Genomic DNA, 15,818 nt, shown 5'->3' on the forward strand with positions numbered 1-15,818 from the left:
TTTGTGTTAACAAGTCCTCCAAATTAAATGACACAGTATGTTGTTGGTCCATTCTCTCCAGAACGATACGTTCAGTGTTTTCTGATCTGACACCATTATCGACGGGACTATATTGTTTTTCTGTGCTTTCGAAAACCATGTTTTCTTAGGGTTTGGTTAGGTTTCAGCACAGAAATGACTTGGTTTAGGGAGAGATCATGGTTTGGGTTCAAATAACCACTTGGTTAAGGTTAGGGAATGATCATGGTTATGATTAAAAGAAATCAGTGTTGACTGTCGTAGGAAACAAGGCATGGACAGCAGTCTCCTGTGTTAAAGTCTAATGTCTTTTTGTCCCATCCATCCACCCCAACCTCCTTCCTCTCTAGAGTCTGTGGCTCTATAATAATGTCATTCAATTTCCTCCTGTGCTCCTGACAGACAACAGTCATAACTACTATGGCTGGTACAGGATTTTCTCACTTGAATGTAAACATACAGTATGTTGAAACAAACAATACTGTCTGTCTGTCCGCTACTTTGACTCAGCCTAAAATATCACAAGAACTATTGGATGGATTGCCATGAAATTGTATAGACATTAATTGTCCCCAGAGGATGAATCCTGATGATGTCAGTTATCTCCTGACTTTTCCTCTAGCACCACCAGCAAGTCAATGTTTTTACTTATCCAGTGAAATAGCTCTACAACATCTACTAGACTGATTGGCACAACATTTGTACAGACATTCATGGTTCTCATAGGATGAATTCTAATATCTTTGGTGATCCCCTCACCTTTCTTCTAGTGCCACAATCAGGTTCACATTTGTGGTTCAGATTAAAATGTTTCAACAACTATTGGATGGACTGTCTTGAAATTTGTTACAGATTCAGATTCAGACGACTTTATTCATCCCAGAAGGGCAATTCAGTTCTACAACAAAAGAAAAACTCACAGGCAAGCAGCAACACATCAGAGACAACAGATCAGCACATGAGTACAAGGAACACGAGCAGCAAACACACTCTGGCACCCTTGGGTCGCCCCATATATGCAGGCTTACACGAGGAACCAGATGAAAAGCAGGCAAAACAAAATAATTCACATAAGTGGAGTAAAGCATTCAGCAACACTCTGGCACCCTCAGGTCACCCCGTAAATGCAGGCTTACGTGAGAAGCCAGGTGAAAAGCAAACAAGGATAAAAACACCTGTCATAGTTCACATAAGTTTAAATGAATGTGGCATTCATTTAAAATGACTGTCGGTATTAAGCAGCCTGATAGCAGAAGGAATGAAGGACTTAGAGTAGCGGTTTGTTTTCCTAAGGGGCGCATAATAACGCCAGCCTGAGGGCACTACAGTGAATTCACTGGACAGAACATGGTCAGAATGGCTGATAATTCCTTTTGCTTTCTGGGATACGTTTCTCCCAGAAGGAACACATGTCTCTTTGCTGGACTCCAGTTATCTTCTGACACGCATGTCCCTCTCTGGATGAATTGTAATAACTTTGGTGATCCCCTGACTTTTTGATCTGATGTACTGTCCAACACTTTAGTTTATGACCTGCAAAACCAATGACAATACCATCAGCCTCAGCTGTACTTTGTGTTTAGTGCTAATTAGCAAATGTTAACATGCTAATATGCAATGCTAAGATGGTGAACATGGTAAACATTTTACCTGCTAAACATCAGAATGTTAATATTGTCATTGTGAGATGTTAGCGTGCTGACGTTAGCAATTAGCTCAAAACATTGCAATGCAGTCTATCACATCCATGACAAGATCGGGTAACATTCAAATATTGTTTCCTATGGCATTGTAAGACCTCACAAAAGCAGTCTACACTTATTATACACTGATTACGTTATTGCCAAAGTATTTTAATTAACTGTTTTAATAAAAGACGTTGAAAAATGGATCAGAAAAGTAATTGCTTCATTTTGTTATTGTCAATTGAAACCTGTCAGGATAGTGAGGTATATTGTTATAATAAATGTGACTATTTTTATTTAAAAAGTTTATTTTTGGACTTTTACACTCCCCTAATCCCCATAAAAAACTGTTATTTCACCTTTCATGTCCAAATATAAAGTATATATGTTTATATGGTCAATCTGGTATGACAAGCTTAAAGCTAAAACCCGCCATTTGGATAGTGTTTTTATGGTAGATACTATAATTTGGTGCACTTATGAAATGTGACTGTATGCCGTCATAAAATATTTATGACAGAACAAAACATGCAACAACCCAAAGAGCAGCTGACTTTGCTCTTCACGACAGCGGAATACTCATGAGCTATGTTAAACTGTATCTATTTCCTGTTTAAATATTTTTTTTAATTTCTTAAAATTGCAGCAATGTGCATCCCATCTCCTGACATTAAGCACATTTTGTTAACCTGAACATACAGATATACAATACCAATCAAAGATTTGGACACACTAGAATAAGAAAGTGTGTGATCCCCTCACACAAAGAAAGTGTGTCCAAACTTTTGACTGGTTCTGTACAAGAAAAATATGATGTTTTTTTATGATGTATGTACATAAAGTATTCATCAGTAGTGAAAAAAATCCTACTTATTTTTGATGCTTTATTTGAAGTGTATTAACTTTGTCACTGTTCTTTTATACAATTCACCAAAGCACAACCCAAGAACAGTCATTTTTCAGTGTTTTTTTTAATCAATTTTATGTGCAGTAAAATAAAGCTACACCTAAAAAAGTATAAAAGGTTAATAAGATATGACATGATACATATAATCACTTAATAGTGAGGTTTTTAAAAAAAAAAAAAAAAATTCTTTTCAAAGTTGTGAACGATCTACATGTTTGGCCTACACTGCAAAGACCAAGCCTCCTTAAATCTTAAGCGTATAAGATGGACTAATTAGAAAAGGTGAGAATACAGTTACTGACGTAGCTGAGAATACAGCTACTGAACACCAAAACATGAATGTTACACAGGGGTACACTTTCAATCACAAAATCGCAATCCCCCACTGACTTCCAATGTAAAATGTGGAGATAGATTTTTTTTTAAATTTGAAACTGCATTTTGTGGATGTGCAGTCAAAAAGTCATGTTTCATTTTTTTTGTGAAACCTGAATTCAATTTAGTCCATCCCTCTAAATGAAAATGGTCCATTCTGTAAACAAAATGTGCAAAAAGGAGTGGAGTAACAACACCAATAATACAGTGCGACTGCTTTTCAACACCTTATGAACAAAGCACCAAAATCAAAAAGTATTAAATTAGTATTTACCAGCAAGTCATCAACTCTTTTCCATAAATTCTATTCCCATATATCTGCATCCTACTGTTCCACCTCAGTGAAACCTCAGATTTGATTAGATTTCAAAGCATGTAACGTTACACTTGAATGCCCAAAGTGATGACCTCAATTTTGACCTTAGCCAACAAACTATTGTATTCCACTGGCTCAGCAGAAGACCAGCCATTGATCATTATGTAAAACACAGACAGGAGAAAATAGCGATTAAGCACAATATGGAGTCACAGCACTTAAAACAAGGTGAAATACCTGCAGTGATTTCAGCACATAATCTGCACAAGAAAGATTCCATGACAGTCTGAAATACACTGAAGTAGCATTTTGGCTTTGTTGCAACTCCAAATCAGTTCAAAACTGTTTTATATTAAAAAGCGAGCTTAAGTTAGCCTTTTGTCTGTATGCAAAGATTCATATATGAACGGATATTAATTTCCATTTGTCCCTCCAGTTTTCTCTGAAAACACAATACTGCGGTACATTGTCAATTGAATTCCAAAATGAAATGAGGATGGTCTTTATGAAGCTACAATCTAATGTCCAATAAATGATGAGACAAGCCTTTTCAGCAGGGATTTCATATGCATAATTTCAGTATTAAATACTCGTACAAATGCAAATTAAGTCAAATGGTGCTGCTCAATAAAAGGTCCACTGCATTGGCTGCCTCAACAAAGCAATGTGAAATGCCATGCAAGTACACAAAGTTATTAATTACAACTAAATGTCATGTTATTAAATTTACCTTGGTGAAAAAATGACCTTCAACGCTAATTTCAATTAAGTGATTGTCTTTGCAGATACGTATGCCAGCGCTTTGATAATTAATTTAGACATGGAGAGGTGTTTTAATTTAATAACTCTGGCTAAATCCAGTGATTAGATGCTTAGCACATGATGAATCTGATGGTAAAACTGCTAGCTGTTTCCTGATAAACTGTTATGTATATATGTCTTGTATGTGGATGAGGGGCTCTGCAAGCAATATTTCAATAGTTTTGCTTTTTTTTCATCTAGAGCAAAACTCACTATTATATCAGGTATGTCAAGACAACATCTTCACACAATAAAAACATTCTGTTGCATCACAACACATTATCTAGGATGTTGCTTGCAACAATGTGGGTTTTTAAATTACACAAACTGATGTCTTTATATTTTTTGTTGATATTTGCGTTGATGCACTGCAAACTGTGGACCCTAATACTCAGCTTAACCCTTTTTAATTGTTTATATTTACTTTTACATAAAGGTAAGCCCCATCTGATTCCCTGTTTACACTCAAACCAATCTGCATACGTAAATGAATACACTTTATACATTTTCCTAATCTACTGTACAAGCACAAACTGTTGTCTGCCATTAGCGCAAACAGATGACAGAAATAAAAATTCAAGCTGGAGGGTCTGCTGGGGCCCAACTCTCGCTTTATGATCAGCCTTGGCAGGTGCGGGGGCCTGCAGCCCTTGGCAGGGCTCTACTGGCGCTTTTCCACTCTCTGTTAGTTGGCAAACACCACCGTGGGGAAGGAGAGGAACACTAAGTGAATAATCATGACCTGAACAATCTGATCTGTGTGATACGTTAAAAATCATGTTGATAGATAACTGACTCCATTCTGATTTATTTCCTCATGTGAATGTGGCTCAAACTCAACCTGAAATATCCAAATCCTTTTGCGTTTCTCCTGTTTTAACATTAAAGGATAAATTCGTAATTTTTCAAATCAATATGAACACTGGAAGAGGTTTTGCTTGCTGTAATCATTCCTCTTATTCATACTGACCATTAAAAGATCCCCTTCTAATGCATTTTTAATGTAAGTGATGGGGGACTAAATCCACAGTCCTTGTTTTGAAAAAAAAGAAGAAGAAGAAGAAAAAAAGAGCATTCAAAAGTTAGTCAAAACAAGTGGATATCTTCCAAAGTAGTCTTTTTTAGTATAACATGAGTGAATATTGTGCTAAAAAGAATTCCAATTTGGAAAATATCAAACTGATATGACTAGTTTGGACAGCTAGGCCTTGTATACATGATATGGTTGAGCAATTACACAATACCATTTATATGCCTATCAGTTAGACTACAAATCTGTAACATAGCCAGGTAGAATAACATTAGAAAGCTCAACCTACTCTACACATTTAGAGGCCTACCCCTAAAGGCCGGCAGCTCTTAGTTAAACAGCTTAGTGAGAATTCACGAGTAAAACATCAGTCAAGGTGGCCTCCCGATCAATTTTCCCATCACACCTCCTTAATCACATAATCCAGGCTCTGATATGTGCCGATTAGTTGTGAAAACTCCACTAATAGGCCAGTCTGAATCCATACCTGAGACAGGTGTTGGTATGTGTGTGCAGCGCATACAGATGCCCAAGAATGTAGACAACACACCTAGACCTATATACACAAACACACACACACATAGAAAATCTGCTGCTGGCTGGGCAGTGATACCCTCAGAGACCCGAGGCTCATAAATGGGGTAAACCATGAAGCGCAGACCCACCCCGAGGGATCCCATTAAATCAACACACACACACTGCATTTTTACCATTTTCCCCAATGATCAGCAAATTCAGTTTGATCCCTGCAGTCACCGCCAATCTAAAAGTGCTGCCACTCAACAGATCAGAGCACGAGTGGGGCTTCCCTCAGGGTATGCAGCGGAGGGGTTCTGCATGTGTGGCTGCCTCTGCCAGAGTCCACCCAGAGACTTCATGGATGGTTGCCACACTGCACTGTATCTTACTGCTACTCCTACTGCTTTAACTTGAGGTATTTACTATCTCTTTACCCTTAGGGATAGCAGGATCGCTGTGACTTGCTGATGGCCACCGGCTTTCTAGCTGTCTTTCATGGACTCAAGCTTCAGCATATCTCAGCTGTTCTGTTTCTTTTGGAAAGGATTCATTAAAAAGTTGAACACAGGCAGCAGAAACTGTAGTTTTGTGTTTTCTTTTTTAAATTTCACCCTTTTATTATAAGGTGTCACATTTAGATTGGTACTTGCGCATTACAAAAAGGGATAAAAGCACATCTGTTCCTCATGAGCCCAATGGAGGAAGACCTCATCTACAGCTACCTAATATCACGACTTCAACCTTTACTGGAGTCTGAAAGGCAGCAAGGTAGATGCAGTCACAACCCGCCCAGACAAGCTGCTCTCCAAATTCATTATTTAATAGATAGGTTTCGGTTGTAGTTTCAAAGGTGTTGTGCATGAGCTGGCAAGAGGCGTGGGCGTTGGAGGGGCTTCACTTCAAAACTTGGAAAAGGTCTCCTAACTCCTGAGAATGTAATTTTAAAAATCAGCCAGAAGTTGAAGTCGAGGCATTCTGCTCATACCATGGGAGCGGCCTGTGGCCAGAATGATTGAGACGCCTCCTAGAAAAGTATAACAAAGAACACATTTTCTACAAGTATTAAAAATTCTGTGGTGGAGAACATTTTTTTTTTTTTTACACTGGGGTGTAGTTGTGTAAAGGTGTGAAGGTGTGAGTGTGAAGAAAGGAAAATGCACAGCATATTCTCCAAATGTATGGTTTTTAGTGCAGAAAAAGAAAAATGCACTGAGACAAAATGTTCATTACAAATAAAAATTAGTTGGTAACATTATTGTGAACCGTACAATCTGAAACCAAACATCTGTTCGCAGACAATAAACTGCTCAGTTTTTGAAAATAAAACAAATGATCTTCAGCAAATGATCCATTCTGCATAAAGTTGGCTCTGCCGCCAGCCCAAATCCATGATGCCGGTGAGCAATAATGCTAAAAAAAATGTTTTTAAAAAAACAGTGTAGCAAATAACTGACAGTAGGCGAGGGACAAAGGTTCATTTCAGACAAGCAGTGCTTCCCTTTATCCTCCAAGTCTTTGAGAGAACTGAGTTCAGAACTCGGTCATCTTCTTGTGTGTATCAGCCTTCTTGTGCTCTCCCTGGATTGACAGCTCCTGGGCTTTCTGCTGGGCCAGCAGCCGGCGGGCCGCTGACAGCTTCTCTTCCAGTTGCTTCACTCTGGATGCGTCCCTTTGCACACACAAACAAGAAATATATTAGAAAGTGTGGAGGGACGAGGAGACAAGTTGGCTTAGCTGCACTTTCCAGAATGAGCTGGCCACAGAAACAGTGACTCTAAACTCAAATCTTCGCACCTTTTTTACATTTTCACACAACTCCCACAACCCTTCTTATTTGTGAATTCAAATGAGTAACATCTTTACTTGACAAGAGCTTCGTGAGCAACTAGTGTGCTAATATTTAACAACAAACAATAGCTGTGTGAGTAATGTATTTATTTTCATGTTATGCTATGTTTGCTTATACATTCTGTATGTACTCCAACGGAAGGAACAACAGCTGCTGAGCATCAACGGAGACAAAGAGTTTGATGTGATTATTAATGACGTCTTAGTTCATTTCAAATCAGTTTTCAGCCTTCACTGAAGTCAGATTAGACATGAATGTACAATATATGAACAACATGCAAAGAATCCAGTACTGACCTGCCCGTCTGTCTGCTGAGTGACTCGGTCAGTTTCTGGATCTCCCTCTCAGTCTGGGACACCCGCTCAGCAGCCTGGAACAGCTTCACATTCAGACTCCTCTTGGTGCTTTTCCCTCCCCTGTACGCCTCCACCCCAGTGGCTGCTGAAGGCACAGCAGCACCCCCCTCAGCAGAATTGGAGCTCTTGCCACCTAGTTTGTGGTTGAGAAAGTCAAAGACGGTACGGCGCCCTCCGGAGGACTCTCGAGGCTTTCTTCGCCGCTTTGGGCGGCCCGTTGTTGTGCCATCTTTTGCGGCCTTGCTGTGGGTGCGTCTCTGGGTTAACTCGGCACACTGGTCCAGAGACTTACCTTTGGGTAGGACCACTGCCATCACTGGCTCTACTCGACCCTCCTGCATCTTTCCTAAACCTGAGAGAGCAAAAGAGTGAGGAAGAGAAACACACAACTATTTCTTTTGTACATCTGTACACAGACAAAAGCAAGAATACTGGTAAAAGACATTTAATTCAATCATCGGTTCACAATTACTAGCAAAACCAGTTTTCAACCATTCTGATTTCGTCCCCTGTAATGTTACCTTAGAATGTGGTAAATATCTGTATGTATAGTTATTTCATTTTTTTTCCATTTTTGGTAAAAAAACATAGTCATTCAACAACTACAGTGTTAACAGCAGCATTCAGAGGGCATAGTATCACACATCATGTAATAGAAGTACTGTACATGTGAATGTGGTAAATCAGTATAAAATCTGTATTAGTAAATGTTCATTACATCCAGGTTTAATCAGACAGCATTTCCCCCTTGTTTTGTATTATTTTGCTCAGCTTGCAAACAGAAATAATTAAAGTTCTTATTGTGGGATCTTATCCTGTAGTTGGTATGATACTGATGATAAGCACAGCTGTTACAAACAATAACAACGGCCCTGTTCTATTCTAAGTGTCCCAGTAAGCCGTGACAGAGTCACAGTGAGCCAACACGCACAATATCAGGACCCTGAAAATGATAAAGCTAAATGGAAATTCAACCAGGACTTTCTTGCTACTGTGACTTCAGAATCTAAAATGTGTTTCACAATGTGCACTTGCACTTACCTTTCCCATATTCGTAGCCCATTTTCATCATAAGCTTGGATCCGATGCCTCTGGTATGAGCCTCCCAGCCACCAAAATGAGAAGTATTTAACGTTACAATGGATTCTACAGCAGAGTCCATAACTGTTGGGTAGCAAGTGAAAATTAAAGCAGAAAGAGAACGTTATTAAGTAATGGAGAAATAGTGGAAAAACAAACATATTCAAATATATGACTTTTTATAGGCATGTAAAATAGAATACAAATAACTCAAATATTGATTTACCTGGGAGCAGCATTCATACACACCTTTTGCATAAGCCGCATCATCCCCATCGTCCAGGTCTGAGTCAGAGGAGAGCGGGTCGTCTTCTCTCAGTGGTGGGATAACACAGTCGGCCTCGACCACAACATCTTTCATCAGCAGTGAGTCAAACTTCACAGTGTAGAAACCGCTGTCAATGTCTACATCGAGAGAAAGCGTTCCCAGTCAGCAAAACATACAAACTTACTGGAGCAACCATTATCCAGCTTTGTTTACCATCTGGGTTACATTTTATAGATTGTAGTGCTCAATATGTCTTTATACTGAATATGTGTAGAATCATGACACCTTAACATGTCGAATCAAACCATGAATTTTATAAATCATTTCAAGCCTCGGTCATGTGGCACAAAGCACTAATTTGAAATGCCTGTACTTTGGTACAAGCTAGTGTTTAGCTCCCGTGCAAGCTTAGCAAATAGTAACATCTTTGTTGACATGTCACAAATGAATCTGAATGGAAATAACACAATTCCTGACTGGTGAGTGATGTTATTTGTCTTTTATTTGCAAAGATCAGCTTCAGTTAGCATGGATTCACTGGTCAAATTATAAGCACTGAACACTGTACAAAGCAGCATGGTAATGTGTTGACTCCCTCAGTAACATGACATTTTGGTACGCAAAGTTACTGTAAAGTACACTCTCAAAGGAATACCTGTGATTTTGGCTGGGTACCAGATGCCATCCTCGTGTCGTGCTAAGCAGGAAGAGCCTTCTTCAAGATTACTGAGGTCACACTCCAGGAACTCTCTGAGCTCCGACACATACACCACCTCACCATGGGAAAACCTTACAATAAACAACATAACAAAAGCCTTTTGAAGTGCTCTATAGAGAGAATTACAAATAATCAAGCGATTCAATTGATATTGCTTAATGATGCTCAAAAAACTCATCTTCATGATTTTCCTTGCCAAAAATCTTCAGATAGAGCATTTAGACAACTAACTGACATCAAAACAAAAAAACAAAAACAAACTTATAATCAGAAAGAATAAAAATCAATAGAGACAGAACAGACTGTTCTATGTAGCTACTGTATGGTCAGGGTTGAAGCTGTGCCATGTGGACATCTGATGACACTTGCTGGACAATATCTGCTATTACAAAGAAATCAAGTGTAAGTGTAAAAAAAAACCACAATGGTACTTTACCTGCAATTATCCTGGAAGCGACATTTGTCCTCTAGGTAGAATGGACAAGGTTTCATAGACTTCTGGGTGGGATAGACATACAGCACTCTGACTTGTGCCTCTTCTCCATCTGGCGGCTCTGACCCCACCACCATGGCATTGTGATACTCAAGTGTCCCCCATGTTGTCCGGTAGGGTGCTCTTACTTTGGTACCACTGAGTGCATCTTCCTCATACTCCTCCTCTTCTTCCTCCTCCTCCTCCTCCTCCTCACCATCCTCTACCCCACCTTCCCTCTCTCTGGTATCAGAGTTACTACCTGAAGCCTCCTCCAGCTCTGAGTAGAAAGCAGCAAACTGATCATCGAAACCGGGGTTTGCACTGTTTGTGTCAGCTGCTGCCTCTGACGTGTTTGCCTGTAGTCCATTGCTTTCCTCCAGGCTGGCCAGAAGTCGACTCTTTTTGACAGATACCAGGCTGGCCTCCGTGAGCTCTATGAGCTGACTAAGGTCCTCTTTCAGTTTGAGCAGGTCTGACTGCTGAGAGGGATCCAGCCCAGCAGACAGGGCTGTCTCCACCTGCTGCAACTGGGCCACATAGGTAGTGATGGCTGCCTCCAGAGTTTCTTCATCCATGCTGTCACCTGGCACCTGGGCAGGACAGGAATAGGTGGCATCAAGCCCCTAGGACACATGAAGAGTAAGAAGATAGAGGATTTACAGTGGAATCAACTTAACAGAGCACAGCATAAGAAGTAAAACTGATTAGGCTGATGTACTCCTGCTATTTTCATTCTTTCTCGTTGGAAATATAATTAGAACCTTTTCTGACTCATCTCATTAAAATCTTAGTGGCCATTAATTGATAGCAAAGACTAATCGAACAATAAGGAACCAATGATAGTTAGATTTATACATTTAACTATAATAATAATTGGGTTTTTTTTGCACTGCACGTATGCTGACTGCAATAGCTTTTCGGAAGTATTCGTTAAGCTGCTGTATCGTGTTTATGTATCGTCAACACCACTAATATAAGTCATCTACTGTACACAGTACATCGGAGCTAGTTTTAGCTGTTAGCCATCTTTAAGCTAACTTTCGGAACTGATAAAGATAAAAACAGCATTACCTTTGTTATTAGGTTAGCTGTCCGACCTCCACTGCATCGATGGAAGAAGTGATAGCTACGAAAAGATGTGCTGTATGAAAATACACAAATCAAATAGCTAAATACAGATACTGGAGGGGCACCGTCGGTCACAACGTTAACCGGTTCATTATCAAGCTATCAGTACAATCAAACTTCCGTTGGGACTTAACTTTCGAAATAAAATCTATATCGTAAGACCGAATGTTTTGACAATTCTGTTTATAAATAAACAGTTTATGAATAAACAGTTCATAAATAAACTATATAAATAAACTGTATATAAACAAACTGTATATAAATAAACTGTGCGTAAATAAACTGTATATAAATAAATAAACTATATAAAGAGAGATTAGAGATGCAGCTGACTTGTCTTAAACTAGTGTCTGAAGTTATAGTTATGCCAACAAAGCACTATCAAAATTCACATGGTTGTTTTCTTAACCATAAAACACAGGATTGAACATTTAATATAATAAAACAACTCTGATGACTGAGATTTCTGTCAAATAACTTTTCGGTATTCTGAATTTCTTGAGAAACTGTAACAAGTAAACTTCTGAATTTACAGTTCACTTCGATGATGCTTCATTAGCAGGACAAAATCTGCACAATTAAAGCATAATAATAATGATAATAATAATAATCCATATAACTATAATCATAATAACTTTATTTGTAGCACCTTTTATAACACAGTTACAAAGTGCTTCACATATAGGATAAAATACACACATACAAACACGTACATGCATACATATGCCTGATACATAGACTATTCTATACTTTTTTCAGTCAAACCTACACTGTGCCTTTATTGTGAAGACAAAACCAGAAGTTTATTTTTGCTCAGTCCCGACAATTTAATGCACAATGCTGAAAACGTCAAACATATACGTCGTCGTCGCAGAATGATGACGTCACCCTTAACCAGAGAATAACTTCATCATGTTATGATTTCTCTATGTAAAATAAAACTTTTTCTGTGGCCTTGTGGTTCGGCGCAGTGAGTCTCCTGAATATAACCGATGTGAAGGTGAGTTTGTGAGTCTGTGTGTTTATTAACACGTGTAACGTTACCGCAGTGCAGCTTCAGCAACATGCTGGATGCTGTCAGCTAACCAACAGACTGCATCGATGCTAGCTAGATGTCCTGCTATTATTGTATAAACATTGTTATCGTCTGGTTCCTTACTTAGACAAAGTTTTATATCTGTTTGTCAAAGTTGGCTATTGGTTAATAATAATAACAAGTCCTGAAAACAACATTGCACATAGCTAACCTAACTTAACACAAACCTGCAGTAAAACCAGATGTTAGTGCAGAGTTTCAGGCAATATGTAACATCATCATGACCACCGCACATCTGGCCACAACCACCATCAACACCACTGATGATGCTGATGTGCAAATTAGAAAATTGTCATGGACATTTAGAAGGAAGCAGAGAGAATATTGGCCAAAAGTTTTTATGTAACAGTATCAAATTGTAATACCATTTATTCACAAAGTGTGTATCACTCATTATGCTGGATCAAATGTGTAGTTTTCCAAAGTTAAAGAACAAGTCTTTTAAATGTCATCTCAGTTACCAATCAACATGGCAACTGACCATTGCAGATTTAATCAAAAAAACAGAATTAATTAACTAAAAAAATATTTTTTTAACTCATTTCACACATTAATTCCACTCCCTGAAAAGTCATGTAATTACTGTCTTATTCTCACATCTTCCATTTCTCTTGCTGCACCCCCCCACCTTAAGTGACCCCTGCTGTGATGCCTCCAACCATGACTCAGATCAGCGATCCAAAGATTGCTTTTGCCTACTTGCGCCCGGCCTGTGTCCTGCTGACCCGTGAGCCCACTGTGAACAACGTGGAGACACTGAGCGCCCAGTTGAAAGAAGTCAACGATGCCACCCTGCAACAGCTCCAAGAGTATGTCCTCTTCCCACTTCGCTTCGTCCTCAAAGTCCCCGGCCCCAAGAAGGACAAACTGGTGCAGGCTGTGGCCGAGGCCTTGAGCCATGTCCTGGAGAACACTTGTGTCCAGAGCTGGGAGACCCTCCGTGACCTCCTCTCAGAGCTCTGCCTCTGCCTCTGCTCTCCAACCGATCCTGGGAAACCTGCAGATACATCAGAGGAGCTGAAATTGACTGTGCTTAGGTGCCTGGATGCCCTGCTTCATGCTGCTTATGGTGATATAGTCTTCAAACTCTTTGAACCGATTATGCTGCCTGGGCTGGGAGCTGCCATATCACTGCTGCTGACTTTAGGAGAGAAGGAGAAATCTCGAGATATACAGGCAGCAGCCTTGAAGTGCCTCCAGGCTTTGACTCTGCAGTGTGACTGCAATCAGGAACATGTAGCTCCATCCTCAGAGGAGCGAAGTGCTATAGGCAGCACCATGGCTTCATTCTTACCTGGGATCACTATGGCTGTAGCCAGGATCATTACAGGAGATCTGAGACAAGGCCATGCAGTCACTGTCAGGGCCATGAAGGTACAGTATCAACCTCGCTCTCAGCTCTAAATCTGTATCCAGACCCGTAAAAGATAGATGTTTCACTGTTACATTATGTATTGTTATATATTATTGATGCTGCAACAAATGGTCATTTTTGTTATTGAGGAATCTGTCGATTATTTTCCTGGTAAATTGATTAATAATTGAGGCAATAAAATATCAGAAAATAGTGAAAAACAGAGACAACTTAAACTGCATGTAGCTCTTTGTCTGAACCCACCAAAACGTAAACAAAAAATTAATGTACAATGACAATAAAACAAAGACAAGCAGCAAATCCTCAACTTCTGAGTGCTAGAACAATTTTTTACTTGATAAATTACTTTAATAATTAATCAATTGTTGTCAGTTAATTTTTTGTTTTTAGATAAATTGAGTAATCCATTCACCATTATTTATCATAAACTGTATATTATAAATAACAATAATAAAACATCCGTGGAGAGAGAGTATCCCTTGGTAGTCTACATGGTGTTTTCAGGCTTGTCTGCTGTGACAAATATAACATTTAAGGCGAAAAATGTAGTGTCATGTTGATGATTGTAATACTTAGCATATGCTTACAAAAAGTCTCCTTTTATCAGTCAACTTAAACTTGAGTGTGTGTGTCCTCATTTAATTTAGTTTGTTTGATCAACTGAGAACGACACATTTGAACTCTGGCAGTGCAAATTAATTGCCTGGACAGCTATAATACAAATGTCTGTGCTCTTCTATAAGATAATGTAATCTGATTAACAACTGGGGGTCAGTTGTTCCGCAGACTTGAAAAGCCAAACATAACAAAACGAAATGAGGGCAAAGTGGAGTCTGGGATGATGCTTTTATTTAGCTTTTTCATCATATATTCTAAACTGGTATGAAGATCAGCAGACGAAGGAAGAGAGAGAAGTCTATCATGCTTAGGTCACTGAAACTCTAACTTGGTAGAGTGACGGCAAACAAACCATCAATAAAAGAGCAATAAGCAGCAGTAAGACAACAATTTGTTCCTGCCACATTATCATCTCTTTTCACTTTTATTGTCATTCAGGTTTGGTCCAGGACTGTAGGACTTGTCATGGAAGATGCCCAGCTTCAGTCCAGTGAGCCCTGCAAGACTCCCTCACCAGACCTGGGGAGGATCGGACAGCTGGTGGTCCTCCGCACACAAGACTGGGTGAAGAGTACGTCAGGGAAGCTGTCCGTGCTCCTTAAGAAGATCATCTCCTGCACCTCGGCCCACCAGCACTGGAGGGTTCGGCTGGAGATGGTGGAGCTGGCTGACCTCCTGCTGGCCAGGTGTAGCCTGTCACTGGGAGAGTGTGTTGGGCCGCTACTGGAAGCACTGGTGGGAGCTGTCAATGATGGGGAGCCCAAAGTCAGAGAGAGGTTTGATTTGATTTGATTAGTTTGACATTTTGTGAGGAAAAACATCATCAGAGAGATCATAACTAGTCCTCCCCTCTTTTCTCCTCTCCTCTAGGTGTGAGGTTGCTCTCAGGGAGGTGTCGCAGAGAAATCAGAGCAGCAGTAATCTGACAGATAAAAACATCAGCAGCAGTCAGACCTTCACTGATGTGCTGTCAGAGAATCTCCACTCTTTAGCCACGTCCCTGCCCAGACTCATGAGGACCTCTGATGACCAGAAGAAGCTGTTTGTTCTCAACGTCTTTCTGGGTTATTTAAAAATCCTGGGACCACTGGTTTCTGTGGTGCTGAACTCAGCTGCACATCTCGAGAGGATTTCCAAAGCGTTGATGCAGGTAATGGCAACAACTAAACTATCAGATTATACTTAATATTCTGTGTGAATAGGA

General features: G+C 39.7%; 2 protein-coding genes across 2 annotated transcripts in view; one reads left to right on the top strand and one right to left on the bottom strand.

The window, feature by feature from the left end:
* Positions 1–6,815: 6,815 nt before the first annotated feature.
* Positions 6,816–11,655, bottom strand: zgpat (zinc finger, CCCH-type with G patch domain). Its single transcript, XM_067591487.1, has 7 exons — positions 11,469–11,655; positions 10,359–11,020; positions 9,860–9,993; positions 9,186–9,341; positions 8,898–9,020; positions 7,797–8,208; positions 6,816–7,320 (listed from the first exon to the last, which is right to left on the bottom strand). The coding sequence occupies exons 2-7, from the start codon at positions 10,970–10,972 to the stop codon at positions 7,182–7,184; spliced, it is 1,578 nt and encodes a 525-aa protein (XP_067447588.1). The 5' UTR covers positions 10,973–11,020; positions 11,469–11,655; the 3' UTR covers positions 6,816–7,181.
* A 720-nt stretch (positions 11,656–12,375) lies between these two features.
* Positions 12,376–15,818, top strand: part of tti1 (TELO2 interacting protein 1) — a 28,221-nt gene continuing 24,778 nt past the window's right edge. The window contains exons 1-4 of the mRNA XM_067591488.1: positions 12,376–12,525; positions 13,256–13,995; positions 15,053–15,390; positions 15,485–15,764. Coding sequence (XP_067447589.1) covers positions 13,270–13,995; positions 15,053–15,390; positions 15,485–15,764 — 1,344 coding nt within the window. The 5' untranslated portion in view covers positions 12,376–12,525; positions 13,256–13,269. The remainder of the gene's footprint in view (positions 12,526–13,255; positions 13,996–15,052; positions 15,391–15,484; positions 15,765–15,818) is intronic.

Source organism: Thunnus thynnus, chromosome 6 (assembly GCF_963924715.1).
Source record: "Thunnus thynnus chromosome 6, fThuThy2.1, whole genome shotgun sequence".
NCBI lineage: Eukaryota > Metazoa > Chordata > Actinopteri > Scombriformes > Scombridae > Thunnus > Thunnus thynnus.